Here is an 18,294-nt window from a genome sequence, read left to right on the forward strand (position 1 = left end):
TTAAACATGTATTCTGTCATAGTATAACCCATAATCAATTCTCAAAATTTCACATAGATCTGGGCATTATGTGTGGTAATAAATGTACTTTATCATTAAAAGGCAGCTTAATCATCTATATATGCATATATATATATATATGCAATTGTGACAGTTTCCTACCTTTATTATTGTGTGACAATATTTAACATGGTATCCCCTCCAACAAACCCTTTATCCCACTTACATATGGTATGCCAGCTTCTCGATTTCTTTTTACAACATCTTTCACTGCATCAAGTGATTTATAATTCCAGCGACTCAGTTGGAATCCAAGATTCCAATATGCTGGCATTGCTGGTCGTCCAATGAGCTTAAAGTAAATGAACATATAATTAGTTTCAATGAGCATCAAAACTTATTAATATGCTTCTTATTCTATTATATTTCTAGCATTCATTTAACTACATATTTCAAACAAATATTAAGTGTTACTTGCATTTTCAAATATGTCCCAGATATTCTGTTAGAATTCTGATCTTAAAAACTTACATTTATGTTTTGTCATTGTTTGTTTATTTTGTGTTGAAAAATTAGAAAACACTTAAAGTATTATTTGCAAAGGTATATTATGAACAACATGTAAAATAAAAGAACAAAATAAATGAATAGTATCAAAGAGATAAAAAGGAAATTGTTTGACCACACTCCCCCTTCCATTAGTAACAGAATGAATGAATGAATGAATGAATGAACGACCACCATGTAAGAAAAGAAGACGTTTAAAAGTATACAATTTTGCCTTGACTGGTGTGGCTCAGTGGGTTGGGTGTCATCTGCAAATTGAAAATTCACTTGTTCCATTCCCTGACAGGGCACATGTCTTGGGTGGTGGGCTAGGTCCCCAGCTGGGGGCATGTGAGAAGCAACAGATTGATGTTTTTTTTTTCTTTTTTTTTTTTTTTGGTTTTATAAAGTTATTTTATTTTCCTAAATATAATCTCTTTTTTAATTTTTTTTTGTTCAAATGCATTTGTCTCCACCTTCCCACCACCACTTTCCCTTGCCCCACTCCTCCATCTCCCTCCCTCAATCCTTCCCCACTTTGGTTTTGTCCATGAGTCCTTGCTATGTGTTCCTTGACTTGACCTTTCCCTTCCCTTTCCCCCCACCCCTCCCTTCTTCTCTCTTGATTCTCTTGGTTTCTTTTTTCTTTCAGTGTTGCTGGTCATATTTTCTTTGCATCTTTGTTTTGTTGATTAGGTTCCACTTATAGGTGAGATCCTATGGTATTTGTCTTTAACCCCCTGGCTTATTTTGCTTAGCATAATGCTCTCTAGTTCCATCCATACTGTCTCAAATTGTAGTAATTCTTTTTTACTTTCTGTTGCATAGTGTTCCATTGTGTAAATGTACCATAATTTTTTTTATTGATTTCCCTTTCCCTCTTTTTGTCCCTTCCTTCCCCTCTCTCTAAAAATAAATAAAATCTTTTAAAATGTATACAATTCCTATCCCCTTACATTTTCAAAAATACTAATAAAATATATTATATAAGGCTCCCACTCAGTTATTCTATAAGGTACTTGTCTCATCTCATGCACAGGCAGTCATTGGCTTCTTCTCCCCCAGGAGCCAAATGGATTTCCTTCTTCCACTGCCTCTGTGGCCCAAATAGGCTCAGTGTATGACCATGACAGAGTATCAGTGTCTCATCACACTAACAGGAACCATGGTTTTGCAAGCAGAAGTATGGATGTAGCTGATACCATTTTTTCACTAAAAAGTGACTATTAGGTTACATTAAGACAAATAATCTTATTTGTCATGATGGTTTAGTTGTGTGTGTGTGTGTGTGTGTGTGTATGTATTCCATGATTTCTCCATTATGTATGTCTAAATATTACTATGTAAAAATTAAAAGAAAACACTAATATTAGGTCATTGTATTCTATTCAATTTAAACATCAAATGTATTTTTAAAATAACTTATCAACTAAAACTTTCAAAAACTCAGTATTTTTAAAATTCTTATTTATAAATATCTTAATGTTCCACAAAATTGCTTTAAAGATTTGGACATGTGATTGAATTTTCTTTGTGAGTCTGTTTATGTATTATATCTGTGACATAACATAGTTCATAAAATATATAAAATATTTATTATTATATGCTATATAATAATATGTTAGGTTGTACAGTGAGGAGACCTGGCTTTCTTTCAAACAAGAAACAAACTTTCTATTGTTTACTTCCCACATAATTTGAGCCTCATTTAAATTCAACAGTGATTGATAGTGCTCTATTATATATCTGTCTTTTATGTTACTGCTTAAATTCAAGCCTCTACAACTCAACCCATAAAATGATGTAAGCAAGTGCATTGCTACATGTATGCTGCATTCACACATCAAGCATGAGTCAAGCTCAACTGTTGCTTTATTCAACATGTAATAGACAACTATCCCAATCAGTATTTCAAAAATAAAATGTCAAAATCCTTTAAAAATGTGCTGCCCCCTGCTTTGATGATGTGCAATCTATACACAAATCTGTGCATAGGTGAGCCTAGCACTGCCATTATGATTTCATATAACAGAGACTGCAACTTTTGTGTTCTCTTCCAAAATTCACATTTAGCAACGGCAATTTGGCAATTGTTAGACATTGTCAATTATTCAATTCTGTATGATCCTAGCTACTCTAGTTTTAGGCTTTTGGATCCTAACTGAAGACAGTTTTTGAGAGTAGTTACCTTCTCTTTGAGATTATCTTAGGAAATGGAAATTATATGTCAAAATATAATCAATAAAAATATTTCAAAACAGCCTTGGTCCTTAAATCTAATACCAGTAAAATGATTTGGTTTTCCATGATGACACCAACAATTATATATGCCATAGGAGAACAATTACATAGAAGAAACTTTCAAAATCAGGCTCAAGGTAAGCCCTGACCTTTTATCTCCTAAGGTCCATCTTGGGCTCAGATACAGTAGGATATTATTTAATACATAAGTGAGAGTTGTTTAGACAGTAACCTTAAGAGGTAAGACTTCAGACTGTGTTTCAAAATCTGCCCTTCTAAATAAACTTGAGTATCAGAGCCAATTTTCCTGAAGTTTACCTACTGTGCATTGACAGCTAGTTCCATTAGCCTTCCTCATAACTTGGTTGCTTTTAGGGTTTTTATTACAAGGATGTACAACCTATACATCCACAGCCTATCTTGAAGCTTGAAGATACTTTCTTATAAAGAAATTCAACTATTGAACTCAACTGCCTAAAAATAAAGAACAATTTTATATCAGAAATGCAGACATTTAAATATATATAGAGACTTTACTGTATAGAAAACAAAAACAAAAAATAAACCACAAACTCACATATACGAAAAATGGTAAGAAGAGTCAAGTCAAAGAACATGTATAAAGGACCCATGGACAAAGCCAAAGTGGGGAAGGAAGTGGGGGAGGGGGGCAGGGAAAAGTGGTTGCAGGAAGGTGGAAACAAATGTTTTTGAACAAAAACAAACAAACAAACAAAAAACACATATATTTAGCTATCAGGTCCCAAATATCTTAAATAAAGTCAATTAAATATATAGACATGGTAGATGAAAAAAATATATATATTATAGAAAAGAATTATGTGAAACACACCTCTTGATACTGTTGAACTACTTGCTCTGGTGTGTCACCTAGAAAGATGTAGAAGTCCAGAATGCCACCTGTAATTCTGTAAGTTATGATAGGAGTAGGTTGGATGAAAACCTCTACAAAATAAAAATTGGAAAAGCATATGTAAATAGTGAGAAAGGTTCATGGTGATAAAATAATTATAGTGCATATTTAAAGTAATTTATATTAACCACATAATTTTATGCTATTTTTAAAATAATTGTGAAGAAATAAGACATTGAAAATAGGAAGAATACAGGGGAAAAGTAGAACGTCAACAAGCATGAGGTTTATGATAAGATACATCAGATGTTTCTCTGTGAAGATGCTGGAAAAAGCTTTTCTAGAAATTTCATAGCAAGGGATAGAAGACCAGTGTTTTTTATAACAGAAATATTTCTTTCTAAAATTGTGTTTTAATTAGTTATTTTTAAATGAAGATTCTCTGAAAGGTCATATTATTATGTTAATTTCTAAGAAAAACATGTAAAATTTGATATATTTGTATGTGAAACAGAATAATTGCCTGGATAACCATATACCATATTTTTGCCATGTATAGCATGCACCCACATTTTTGGCCCAAACAGCAGGAAAAAAATCTTTCATTTTAATTTTAATTCAATATTTTGTTCATTTATATTTAGATGCTTGATTTTTATATTATAAAGGAATTTTAGTATTCATTTTTTAACATATTATGGTACAAGGAATTTTATGTAACAAATAATTACAAAACACAAGAAAAGATACAAGGTATTTCAGGTACTACCCATGTACAATGCATATTCTTATTTTTCACTAAAACATTTGGGCAAAAAATGCACATTATACAAAGTAAAATATGGTTATCTTACTATTATTACTGAAATATTATTTTTGTGGGGGTTTTTGTTGTCACCAATTTACCTCTTAAATGTAAATACAGCACTCACAATATTAAAAATGAAAACATTGTCCATTACTTATGATAAATTAAAAAGAAATCCTTTTTCTTTCTTTCCTTATATAGACCTTTCTCTTTTGTATTTGTAGTGCATGCTAACTTATCTTAACAAATGAAGCTTTGGAAATGGGAATGTTCCTTGGCATATGTATTACCAGTATTTCAATGTCACTCTGAAAGGAAAGGAAGGTTCCTGACTATAACAATGTAGCACGCGTTCTCCAAAACAGAGCACTGACATGCACAAATTCATTGTCTCACTAACTACAAAATGCACTTATAATTTCACATACTGAATCACTAACAATAGAGTTTGTTCTGATATATAATATCTGTGATTGGAATATAGAGCATAGTTAAAATATTTCAAGCTAAGTTTTGTTTAAATACATTACCAGATAAAGTGCTCTTACCCATTGCATTGCTGTTCATTAAGAAAACACCAAATGACTTTCCAGAAGTATCTTCAATGCACATGAAGAAAGTTTGATGGCCATATAAGTTATTATTATTCTATAAGACAAAAGTTGGAAAATTAAATTTTAAGTGCATGTAATATGAAAAGATTATTTATTCAAAAGGGTTTTACAAATTCCAATTTGTTTCTGTAACCTGTCCCTTATATCCCTACGTTAATTTCCCCTCCTACACTGTATCTGCCATATGAATGAAACCTGACAGCACAAAAACATCAAACTGATTTTAATTATTAATATATTAAGATAAAATGCATTGCATAATATATGCCTTATATTGGTAACAGGTTACTTAACTTTTTTGAATATTATTATGATTAAGTGAGTTTTAATAAGCTATTTATGACAGGGGGTTGACATGCTTATCCATATGCCCATGTATCCCTAAGGAACTTCAGGGAATGCCCAGGTCATGCCCACCTCACTTTGAACGCTCATCAGATGCCCTTTTGCAGGACATTTGATGAGAGGTGACAAGTGGATGACATGGAGGGAGCAAACTGATACTACACTTATAAGGTGAAAGAAATAAGACTTCTTCACTGAATGGATAAGAAAAGCATATTTAATAAAGCTACAAGGTCATCAGCCTGGAGTTTATTAGGTGTTTATTACAGGTAGTGATACTGTAGAAATTATTGGTAGAATTTCTTAGTGATTCTGTACCAAATGAAGTTTTTTTTAAACAAATTTACTTATTCATTTTGGTGAATAAAATACTTATCATTGGCATTTTAATAGTTGCTAAAATTTGACTTAAAGCAATCATAAATTAATTAGTTTTTAAATGATATGATCTTTGTCCTGACAATCCTTATATTTTGGAAGTATGGGAAAATATATACACAAATAATACACTGTGATGATTTCCATACTAAAATATGAATGGAAGGTTAGAAAGTAAATATTAATCCTGAATAAAAGAATGTGGGAGAAATTCTTATGCAGTAAAACTTCAGACGAGTTCTCAGTGACATTGTATATATTCTAAAGAACTTCAAGTTTCAATACTACAAAGAGAACCACTTTTCTGTGCAAATACATGAAGTTATAGAAGATTATCATAGGTTATGGAAGGGCAAGGAGTAGGCATAAATGCTCAATATGATGTCCAGGGACAAGCAGACACTGTATCACACAAACCCATGTATAACATAAGAGTTTGGGATTATTCTAATGAAATGACTAGCCATAGGTAGTTTTAAGCACAAGTATGACTGAAAAGGAAATGATAAAGTATGCAAATCAAAAGAAAACAAAAACAAGCTGGAAATACCTATTAATATGCATAAAACTGCTTGGTCATTTATTGATATAACTTATGATTTTGCTATCAATCCTTACCCTTACAGTGAAAAAGCTTCTGAATTAGGTAACACTGGAGAGTTTCAAATATGCTAAAAATACCATCTACTCTCATATAATGATTTTATTTATAACAAGAAAAATAGTTCCTTACATCACCAGGAAGTTGATCCCGGGTAAAAATGGGCCATGTTTTCCAATAAAGATCATGACGAAATCTCTTATGAATATGTTCGCCAAAACCATAAATATATTCACTAGGCAGCTTAGTTGAGATCTGTAAATACTGATCAGAGTACACCAAGGGACCAATGCTGGTGTCAAACCTGTACCATGCAAGAAATGTAAAAAATGTTTAAGTGAAGGAATTACCCAAAAACCATATATGCATAACCCATAGACACAGTCAACAATGTGCTGATAACCAGAGGGAAAGAGGGTAGGGGCTAGGAGGAGGTGGGCAAAGGGGAGGAAACAGGAGCATCTGTAAGAGTGTAAACAATAAAAATAAAGTTAAAAAATTCTAGTAAATATGGGTCTCCATATTCACGTGGGTGGCATTGTAAATATGTCACTCATTAGCTGCGATCATTTTTCTCAGGAACACATGCATTAAACCATAACCAGAATGTGTTAATTCCATCAACACAATTTGCTTCATCACCAATATACTCCCTCAATATGCATTCTCTCCTTTAAACTTCATCACAATCCTGAAGCATAAGTATCTTTAAAAATCCCATTTCACAGGTATCAGAAATTGGGAAAATTAATTCCTGTTTTCCAAGGGGACAAACCAGTAGGCAGGAGAGCAAAATTTCAAACACACTTCTGCCTTTCTCCAGAGACAGGATTTTAAAATGCACCACTATACTGAGTTTCCACCTCTAACATGTACAGTAAATTAAGCTCAAAATCATTTTTAGAAAAGAATAAAGGTTTTTTATGCACATCAATATATACTATGAGACATGTGAAAGAATATTTAATATTTTGTGATTTTACATAAAATAATTACAACTTATTAAAATATATTTAAGAAAAGTAAATGCAAAGATTTGATCTTGACTGCTTAGTTAACCTTTCTTGGAAATGCAAGAGAATTTATCTTGAAAACTATCTTCTTTGCCACTTATATTCCTCACACTACATTCATAATTAAGACAATTATATATTTAATTTTATATATAACATATATAATTATATATATGTGAAAAGTCTTCTAACATTACTATGAAAATCAGCCCCTCTCTGAATAGTAACGATTTGATCCTACAAATTGACAACCAAAGTGGGTAGATAATAGGGGAAGGACACAATAAGAGTTCTAGGTATGGGATAATATAGGCAAGGCTAACACTGATCATCGATGCTTTTACTTTCAGCTTTGGTTGGCCCATTCTAGCACCTTTCATCCACCGGAAATAACCCCCCCTATATCATTATATCTTTAGAAAGATGTACACCCACGCTCTTTTGGAAGGAAAACTATTCCTCCTGAAAATGATTTAATATTTTCCTAATTCTAAAATAATATGAAATTGAATAGCTGTTTAAAGTTATATAAATATAAAATACTTACAAAGTCCTCTGATTGCTCTTTCTAGTAACTTTGATGCTAAATGGACTTTTTGTAACCTGCACAGCATACAATGTATCAGAAGCTGCATTTCCGTTAAATTCTTTTACAAACTGATGGGGTACTTCATATCGTCTATTATTTGGATCAGTGATCTACAAAGATTTAAACAAGTTAGTATTACTTGATTCAAAACTCTTAATTTTCTAATTCTGAATTATATTAAATACAAGTTCCATATAGAAAACAATATATTTAATAAATTATAGATGAGTTATCAATCTAGTCATAAACTTTATTTCTATGTTGTTGAATAGCTGCACACAAAATTAATTGTATAGATTGTTAAGGAATAAATTGAATTTGTTGGTTGCAAAAGTACTGTATATAAAATAAATATTTTTATTGACTAGCAAAAATTAATGATAGTGTTATAAAATATTTATTGTTGAATACTAGATTTTTGTGAACTCACTTTTCCTTGTTGCTTTTCAATGTTTATCCCTTAGAAATCCCATAAGGATTTTAAATTGTTTTAAAAAAGTCTTAATTCCTATGAAATTTTTGCTAAAAAGGTAATATACAAAGGATATGGTGTTGTTTTCACTTCCAAATCAAAGAGAACGTACTAGCAAACTACTTGATTAAAAAAATACCACAAAAGTCAGTTTCTTTAAAATTACAAATGAAATGATGCCAATAAAAAAAACTAAGGAATGTAAGTCACATTTATACAGTGCATTTAAACCCTTTCTCAAATTAAATTTTAAATGAATCCTTAGTCACAGTCAGTAGTTAAAATAACACAAATTAGAAAAGTTTATTGAGTTTTCTTCTTAAAATACTTTATCAAATACTTTGCATTGACTACATTATTAAATTCTCCAAATAAATCCTGAGAAACTGTTACATTTGAGTAAACAAGCTCAGAAAAGTCAAGTATTCCAATTAGTCTTTTACTATGGAATATATATTTCTTTTCTTTTTTTTATTCTTTTAATTTATTTTTTTTTCAAATACATTTGTCTCTGCCTATCCCCCACCACTTTCCCTTGCCCCCTCCCTCTTTCCCTCCCTCAGCTCTTCCCCTTTGGTTTTGTCCATGAGTCCTTGCTATATGTTCCTTGACTTTCCCCTTCCCTTCCTTGAGAGAACAACTGTCTTGGTAGTGTGAAGGGTATGCTCATAACATGCCTTTCATTATTAACTTTATTTTAGAAATCTTAAAAACCAAACCTTGAACCGGAAACGATTGGGTGTCTGATTTTGAGTTGTGAGGAGAACACTGTTAATGTCACTTCCAAACAGTGTAGGTGAAGATATCCTGTTTAATTTGGATTCAAGTCCTTAAAGAAACAATTAACTTATCATGAGTCATGCCTTTATTTATAAAGATTAATAATTATTAAAAGTATTTCTTATTTTATAGTTATTGATTTTATCACAAATATTTATCTTTTTCAATATGAAAGATACACCATAAAATAAATTCTTAATATAATCATTTATTTTTTATTCATTATTTTGCTTGAGACAGTATAAATGCAGCTTAGACATAACTATATCAAACTACTTTTAACTACTTCAAAACAAAATAAGTACATATCAACCTCACCATCCCTACCTAATAATGATGACATAGATTGACTCTTTAAAACACTGAAGTTTGCCCTGGGCCAGTGTGGCTCAGTTGGTTGGAGCATCACCCTGTGGACCAAAGGGTCGCAGGTTTGACTTCTGGTCAGGGCACATGCTTGGGCTGCAGGTTCAGTCCCAGTTGGGGTGTGTCCCAAGAGGCAACCAATCAATGTGTCTCCTTCACATGACGTTTCTCTCCTGCTCCCTGCATTCTTTTCTCTCTAAAATTAGTGGGCATGTCTTCAGGTGAGGATGAAAAATATTTTTTAAAAATCTATGCATTACTCATTACTTCCAGATGAGAATATACTTCACAAGTCTTGTCCTTAAAATTTAGGGCCAAAAATACTTACATTTTTAAAAAATAGCAAAGCATTCTGGAAAGCATAGTAAAATATAATATGTCTAAATTTTTGATTAGCTAATATTTTTTACATTTTTTCTTATTAAATTGTCCCAATTTAATATAATCAATTTAAACATTCTTGTATACATACTACCCATTTGATTCTATTTAAGGTATTTCCCAAAGAAATTTTGAGAACACATTTTTTATTACGCTTCAGATACCTCATATTGGATCACCAAGACAGAACTATTCTCACCAGTATTTGTTGTTTTAATCTCCTCAGCAGTATAGCCGTGGTTATTTACAAAGAAGCACCAAGGTATCACGGAATTATTCCACGGCCTCCAGCAGCAACCTCGCAATGCACAAGTGGCCTGATCAAACGTTTATAAAAGGAATTATATGACCAGTATTGTTATCATTCTTGTCAGCCTCTATTTTTCACACATTCATTTACTCAGTTAAGTGTTTGAATAAATGTTTAAAACACTTGTGGGTTTAATGAAGAAAATAAACTGACATGCAAAATAGAAACAAAAGCCTGGGTACAAGGAACAGACTGACAGATGTCAGAGGGTGGAGGGGGGACTGGATGAAAGAAGGCGAAGGGATTAGCCAAAGAGCGTCACACTGTAACCCGCGCGCCCAGACAACAGCGCGGCGGTGGGCAGAAGGAAGGGGTGCGGGGCGCCGCGTGGAAGTGGCAAAAACGGCAGGAGAACTAATAGTGTCAACAATAGAAATAATGTTTAAAAACAAGTGTATTTATTTGTATATATGTTAAAATATCATTTTTTTGTTTTTTTCACTTGGAAGAAATACATTTTATCAGTTAAGTTAATTACACCGTATCAGAGATTAACATCCTGAGTTGTGCTTAATTTAGATACCAAGGCACATTATTGTAAGTTTATGTATTTTAAAGGTTGCTGCCCTCTGGGAAATTACAATCTATTCTGTTGTTATACAGTCAATACAGAAGAACTAAAATATTTATTGTATGTACTAAGTATGTATCAAGATGCAAGCAAGGCTATAAAGATGAAGATATGGCCCTGAATTCTCGACTACATAATATGTGTAAGGTCTTTATTTTCAGCCAATTGTTTGTTTGAAATTTACTTAAACTTTTTAAACTAGTTTATGTGCCAGGTGTTGCAAATAGTTGCTACCATTATATTCAATGAATAAAGCAAAATTCTGTATTACCAGTGGTCTTATTATCTATATGGAAAAAATGTGTGTAGTGGAGGAAAAATCTATATATATAGTTATATAAAAAGTTGAGCCACACGGTGTTATATATGTGAACATTGGTATAATTAAAATCTACTTAATATTTAAATTTAATAGTGTGATACACTTTCATAATTTTAACATGGATGGTTTTTGTTTTCTTGGCTATTTGTCTTGAAAAAAAGTAAACATTTCTCTACTTTTAGTAGCTGAGGTAACACATGTAAACTTCTCTCCTATTTTTTAACATCAAAATAAAATGGCATCAGATACACATACATGTGCACAAACACACAAACACACACATACATACATATACATTGGAGATGAGAATACAATTAAACATGACCAGTTTTGAAGGTAATTACCTACCAGACTCCAATGAATGTGTAACTTTTGATCTTGCAATTTTATCTTTAATTATCTAAATTATAGGAAAACTCCTTGCAATACAAAAAGATAATTGCATAAAAATTGTCATTTACAGCTCTGGCTGGTGTGGTTCACTGGATTGAATGGCAGCCTGTGAACCAAATGGTCACTTGTTCGATTCCCAATCAGGGCACATGCTTGGGTTGCAGGCCAGGTCCCCAGTGTGGAGTACATGAGAGGCAGCCACACATTGATGTTTCTCTCCCTTTCTTTCTCCCTCCCTTTCCCTCTCTCTAAAAAGAAATAAATAAAATCTTTATTTAAAAAATGTCATTTACAATAGTCTGTATAAAATACTTTTGTAAATGTTGGTACAAAATGATAGGTAGAATTAGATATAGATATACTTATTTGGAAAGGTGTAAAGTTTTAAAAACAAGAGACAATAAGTAAGCAAACTATAATCATATCTTGCTAAAATAAAAAAATAGTAAAATGGAATTACATGAAGTTCCTCAAAACATACTGTATGAGTTTTCTCCAGCTGTTGTGACACCAATGAACAGGATGGTTTGTCAGGCATTTATTCTCTCACAGGTCTGGAGCCTAGAAGCCCTAAAGCAAGGTGTTAGCAGAACCAGGCTACCTCTGAGGCCATAGGCAATAATTCTTCCTCGTCTATTCCTAGCTTCTGGTTTCTCCTGGCAACCCTTGGCATCCCTTGGTTTAAAGATACATTATACCAATCTCTACGTGTCTTCACGTGTCTTTCTTCCCTGTGGTTCTCTGTGTATCATCCTTTCTCTTTCAAGGACTCCAGTCATTGGACTTTGGACCCCAGTATGACCTCATTTAAGTACATACGCAAATACCCTATTTCCAAATAAGGTCACACTTGAGGTTCCAAATAGATGTAAATTTTTGTAGGACATCATCATCATGCTACATATATACAACAAAATATTAAATTAGAAATGTATGCACCCCTCATTGTTTTTAATAGATTATTTTGAGTATTTTTGTATAGATTTTGATACTTGTTTTTATGGTTATCATTCTGCCTATTTTTCAGGACTTCAGGCATTTTCTCCTATTACTTTTAATTCCTATTCTAACTTTTTCTCCTCCTTCATTTGAAAAAGCAAAAAAATGAAACATTAAATATTCATCAATAGACACAAACTTTAGTAGGTAAATATAAAATAAATTTGTTCTTATTTTTATCTTATGTATATATAAGTGCATATATAGAATTATATGTAATTATATATATTAGGTTGCCTCAGTATTTTGAACTAAATTGCATTCCCCACATTTTATATACATGAAGACCTAACCTTTATTGTGACTGTACTCGGAGATAAGGCTTTTAAAGAGGTAATGAGGCGAAATGACATCATTAAGTGAGGTTTTCAGCTGACAGGATGAGTGCCCTCATAAGAAAAAGAGGAGACACTAAAGATCTCTCTCTCTGCCTTTCCCTTTCTTTCTCTCTCCATTCACAGAAAGAAAGAAAAAAGTCCATGTGAGGACAAAATAATACAGCTTAACAACCAGGAAGAGAAGCCTTACCAGAAACCAACCTGGATGGCACCTTGGCTTCTAGCTTCCAGAATTGTGAGCAAATAAAGGCCTATTGTTTCAGCCACCCAGTCAGTAGTATTGTATTAGAGAAGCTTGAACTAATAAATACACTCTGGGTAAAGTTATGGCTATTTCTTAAAATATTATTTTAAGTTCTTTTAAATTCAACCTTTTTTCTTAAAAGATATATATGACATATTAGCTAAAATTTGTTAAATTCTTAAGTTTAATTTGTTTCACCTTGAAAACACTCTTTAGCAGCCTAAAAGGCTGACATTAAAGAAAAATAGTAGGTATCAAAACCTTAAACCATTGGCTTTTAAATGTTGCATCTCTTTAAGATTCAAACAACACATTTTTTTCTAACAAAATTCTATGTTAAACTTTAGTCATTTCCTAAAAAGAATATCAGTTTCAGAGATTATCTCTAATTGTCCTATTTGCTTAGCATGCCACAGTGAACACTGCTATTTAGCTCTTTTATTAGTTGGTAAGCAGTGAATTATGTGAAACTGAGATATGCATATAATAGATATCTATTATAACAAAGTACACATGGCATATTATATGCATATTATAGAGATAAGTAATATGTTGGGCATATTATATAATATATATAATATAATGGGCAAATTATAATTACTTTTAACATATGACATATAATGGTGTGCTATAATGATTAAATGTAATATTTACATTATATAGATCTTATAATGCATTATAATATATAGACATCACCAAATGTGAATACACAAAGATGCACACACGCATTGAATATTATTCCCTTGCAGGTTATGGAGACCAGAGAAGAGTCAATGTAAAGCTATATGAATTCAATTGATTACTCTGAATTATTTCCATTTCAGCTTCTTCTGAATTACCAAATAATAAAAAAAATTTAAAAAATCAGTGTTATTTATTTTCCACTGATACTTCCTAATGCCATCATTGCAAATACTCTAAAAGAGAGTAAATATTCTCTCTCAGGTGTTGTATATTGTCAAAAGTTAAATAAGAAGTCAATCTGAGAAGCTAAAATTTTGGGAAGGTTCATAAAATTAACAATAATTTGTTAAGCATGGAAAATGTTAACTTTTTAATTTGAATTGAATAGAGATACAGTGAAACGAACTCAATTATTTCTATCATTGCTCTTCTGTTTATACAGCACTATACTAAAATGGGAAATGCAGCTTAATTCATGGCTACATCTTTAAAAACATGGAATTGATCCAATATTAAGTAATTATTTTACAACAATTATTATATCTATTCATAAAAATATTAAAGACTTGTTGCAGACCTGTGTTGGAAATTGTTCTGGAATGCAGTTTATTCTTTCATCGACACGATCATTTAGCTCATTTGGACATTTTCCTGAACCAGGATTCACACTGGTGGTACCAGTGGTAGTACGAGTGGTAGTACTAGGGGTAGTTGAAGTAGGACGACTGATTTCTGGGACAAAAAAAGGTCAATAAAATAAAATGTGGTATTAACTTATTTTTTTCATATTTTAAATAATGAATGTTTACATTGAAATAACATATAAATTTATATATAATAAAAATAAACTTGGCATTAAAATAGAACACACAAATTCAAATCCTAGTCCTTAAAAAGAAAAGATTCGAGTGGTATTTAAAAATTGACTATGTGGAGCCCTGGTGACTGTTTCTTCCAAAAAACAAAATATATTCACAGAAGGACTTGAAGTAGATCCAAAAGGTAATAAAATGTGCATTCCTACCACATTTATAGTTTATATTGTGTAGATGAAGAAAGAAAATGAAATGTGGATAGGAAAATAATGTAGAGAATGAGACAAGAATTAAAGAAGAAAAAAGTTGTAGAAAGAAGAAACTTTGAAGTAAATAGAAGAAAAATCAGGGAATAACAAAGAAAAATAAATCCTAACTCTACATAATAAAGAGGAACTTTCTAGCCACTAGATACTGTCAAGTTAAAAATGATTGCTTCGCAATGAAGTGAGATTTTGGTTTACTGGAAGAATGTAAGACAAAAGACTAACAGCAATAGAAAATGTTAACCATGGTTACCTTGATGATAATTTGTTAAGATCTTTTACAGTTTTTATTTGATTAACATAGAACGATGAAGAGAGAAAATAGATTAAGTAATAGAACAGGGTAGTGTGCATCAACTCTAAATTAGAATAGAATAATTTACAAAGAAGATAAACAATTCAAGCTCTCTTTCCCCTTCCCTCCTTTTTTCCCCTCATACAATCTCTTTCCTTAAAAAAATAATAAAATAATTTTTTAAAAAGGACCTTAAGATAAAGAGCGTGCCGCCCCCCCCTAAGTTTTCATCCTTTTTTGCAAGTGTCTGAAAGTCAAAGCATAAACCCATGTCTTCCTTCACATTGGAAGTGTCTCACTGGTCACTGCAGACAATTAGTCTGCCTTCCATTGACACCTTGATCCCTTTGCCTGTGTTATTTCTCAAGCAACCCAATAAGGGGAAGGCCATTAATGCAAAGGCACGTAGATTCTTAATTACAAAGGCTCTCCATTAAAATAACTGGAATAGAACGGATAGAAAAAGTTGGAGTAGTTAAATAGTTTACCCAAGATCTTACTTTACGATTTTCATCTCCTATAAATTACTTTTCCAAATCCATAACTATCATGGAGTAAACTTTATCTTAACTTCACTATAGTGTGCAATTATTTTTAACCCTACTTACCTTCAACAGCAGGTGTTTTGGTTGCTAAGACAGCAACAAGGGCAAAAGCTATTATAGTAACTATAGCAAAGAGCACGATCAGAGTGATTTCTAATCCACTAAACTTCTTCTTTGCCATCTAAAAAAAATAAATATATGTTTAAAATGTAAAATATGTAACTACAAAAGCCACCATTGTTATCATAAAATTATATGCATTTTTAAAAACTAAGCACGTCGGAAGCAGAGCTAGAAACAACTCCATAAATTTATAACCTAAAATAATATATATTGGAAAAATGTAAACACCATATTCCATTTTAAGTAAAGAGAGTGACTTTATGATGCAGTTACAGTAGTACAGTAAGATGAAAATATAAAAGGAAAAAGAAAAGATATCCAAGCATGTATGCCTGGCTCTCTCATTTTAGAGCATTTTTCAAGTTAAACAAACCTCACATTTGCACTATGTTCCTTAATTCTCACAAAGATACATTCTGTGAAGGAGACACTGTTATTCACATTTTACTTAAGAACTTCAATGTAAAAAAACAACATGTAGTTCTTCCTACTATAACTGTTAGGTAGCAGCTAGGAATGAGCAGCTAGAGGAGAAATAAAGGCAGGGCCCCCACCATTACAATATAACAAAGAACTTAGTACAGGAGGCTAGAAACAGAAGGAAAACATGTCTCACCACTTAACTCAGCCGTCCTAAACTCGTTTGATAAGATTGCCAGGTGTCCAAGCATTACAAGCAAAATAGCTGGAGCAAGAGAAGGGGAGAGTCCCTGAGACTGCGCTGAGATGGGGGACGGGTGTCGTGGGGGGGGCGGGTTTCAAGCTTCTCTAACAATCCCGCTAAGTTTGCCAGGTGTCCTAAACATCACAAGCAGGGATATTACAGGAAGGGGGTGTGGTCCTTGAGATACTATGCCAGGAAAAGGGACCTTCTGTAACTATTTCACTAAATAAGACGAAGAGCCTTTACTGACTGAGGAAGAAAGCCTTTGTAACTGTACATCATTCCCAAGGCAGAGAAAAAAGGGGGGACCTAGAAGCCAGCTGATGCTATTAACCCCTGAATCCCAACAGTCAGCCTACTTAGATTACCTAAGTACCCATTTATAGCTTTGGCTCAAGTGTATAAAACAAAGTTATTAACACGTTTATTTTTTTCTATACATGGGAAATTTAGACTAGCTTGGTGCTTGCTTGCAGCTTTGTGCTCATGTGTGTCTTAAATAAACTTACTATCTCATTTCCACTATACATATTGCCTCTTGGTTGAATTTAATTCTTACAGAGAGGAAGGGGAGGAAGCCTCTTGACTTGGGTCTCTCTCTCCCCACTGTAACTATTGTCTCTTAAGTCCAACAGTTTCCTTGTGACCATACTGCAGAATGATTATAAATATAAATATATAAGAAAATAAAAAATAAATATGTAAAAAATATAAAATATAAGCATAAATATAAATATAAAATACATAAAAAGTATAAATATAGAAACATAAAAATGGAAAATAAAAATGTAGACACTATATATCTAGAGAGACAGTATATATTTGGGATTTGTTTACTTAAAAAAAATTAAAACTATATGATCTTCAGTTTTTTTACTTAAATAGCAAGTTAAGTATATTATACCAAAAATATATATTTAAGACATTATGCATTTGAATTAATAAACAGAGGGTATCTAAGCAGAATGACAAGAGTTCTTTTTTAGTAATTACCTTAAAGCCATTTGTTTAATTTAGTTTTGACTATGCATCACTCATCTTGTCTAGTCTTCAAGTTTTTATGGCTTTTGAGTGTTCTATGATTTTTATATAAATCTTAATTACATGACATATACCCAGATGAGATATTAGAATATCCATGGTAAATGCTTCAATAAAATTTTGGTTTTAAAAACCAAAGTTTTTGAGAGGGGCCTCTCACATTCGTCCCACCTCCTGTACCTATCTATGACAGTTCATATACCAAGGCATCCCAACCTAAAAAAATCTTTTCCCTCTCCATATCTTTCTACCACATTCTATCATTCCACAAGTCCTGTTGATTCTACCTTCAAAATATTTTCAGAATTAAATCCACATCCTGTCCCCACAACTAAAACATCTCTTTTTGGTAACATGTCTTCATAGTATATGTGATTTAATCTTTCTTTGATCTTTCCATATCTGTTCTTCCAGGTTAGTTTCAATTTATCCTGAGTTTAAATGCTATTTCTTCTGTGAATATTTTTCTACTCTTAGAGGGAAAGTGAATGTATACTTTTCCCATTTTACCATGGCACATAGCAAATCTATGTCACTTATTTGTGCATATGTTAATTTTCTCTATTGAATTGTTGTAGATTTATACCAAGAGTCATGAAAGTAGTTCAGAGCCTGGCATCGAGTAAGCACAATCTCAATTTTTAAAATATATGTCACGAGGGAATGTTTAAAGGTT

The 18,294-nt window shown here is 32.1% G+C and overlaps 1 protein-coding gene across 1 annotated transcript in view; it reads right to left on the minus strand.

The window, feature by feature from the left end:
* The window catches only part of SI (sucrase-isomaltase), an 86,908-nt gene extending 70,937 nt beyond the window's left edge, over window positions 1–15,971 (minus strand). The window contains exons 1-9 of the mRNA XM_054576904.1: window positions 15,854–15,971; window positions 14,447–14,601; window positions 10,208–10,325; window positions 9,201–9,310; window positions 7,968–8,119; window positions 6,540–6,711; window positions 5,018–5,117; window positions 3,641–3,753; window positions 227–352 (exon numbers count right to left, since the gene is read on the minus strand). Of these exons, the coding sequence (XP_054432879.1) occupies window positions 227–352; window positions 3,641–3,753; window positions 5,018–5,117; window positions 6,540–6,711; window positions 7,968–8,119; window positions 9,201–9,310; window positions 10,208–10,325; window positions 14,447–14,601; window positions 15,854–15,971 (1,164 nt within the window). The remainder of the gene's footprint in view (window positions 1–226; window positions 353–3,640; window positions 3,754–5,017; window positions 5,118–6,539; window positions 6,712–7,967; window positions 8,120–9,200; window positions 9,311–10,207; window positions 10,326–14,446; window positions 14,602–15,853) is intronic.
* Between the last annotated feature and the right edge of the window lie 2,323 nt (window positions 15,972–18,294).

The sequence above is a fragment of the Pteronotus mesoamericanus genome, unplaced genomic scaffold, assembly GCF_021234165.1.
Source record: "Pteronotus mesoamericanus isolate MK-2021 breed Mesoamerican mustached bat unplaced genomic scaffold, CSHL_Meso_final contig_116, whole genome shotgun sequence".
In the NCBI taxonomy this organism is placed as follows: domain Eukaryota; kingdom Metazoa; phylum Chordata; class Mammalia; order Chiroptera; family Mormoopidae; genus Pteronotus; species Pteronotus mesoamericanus.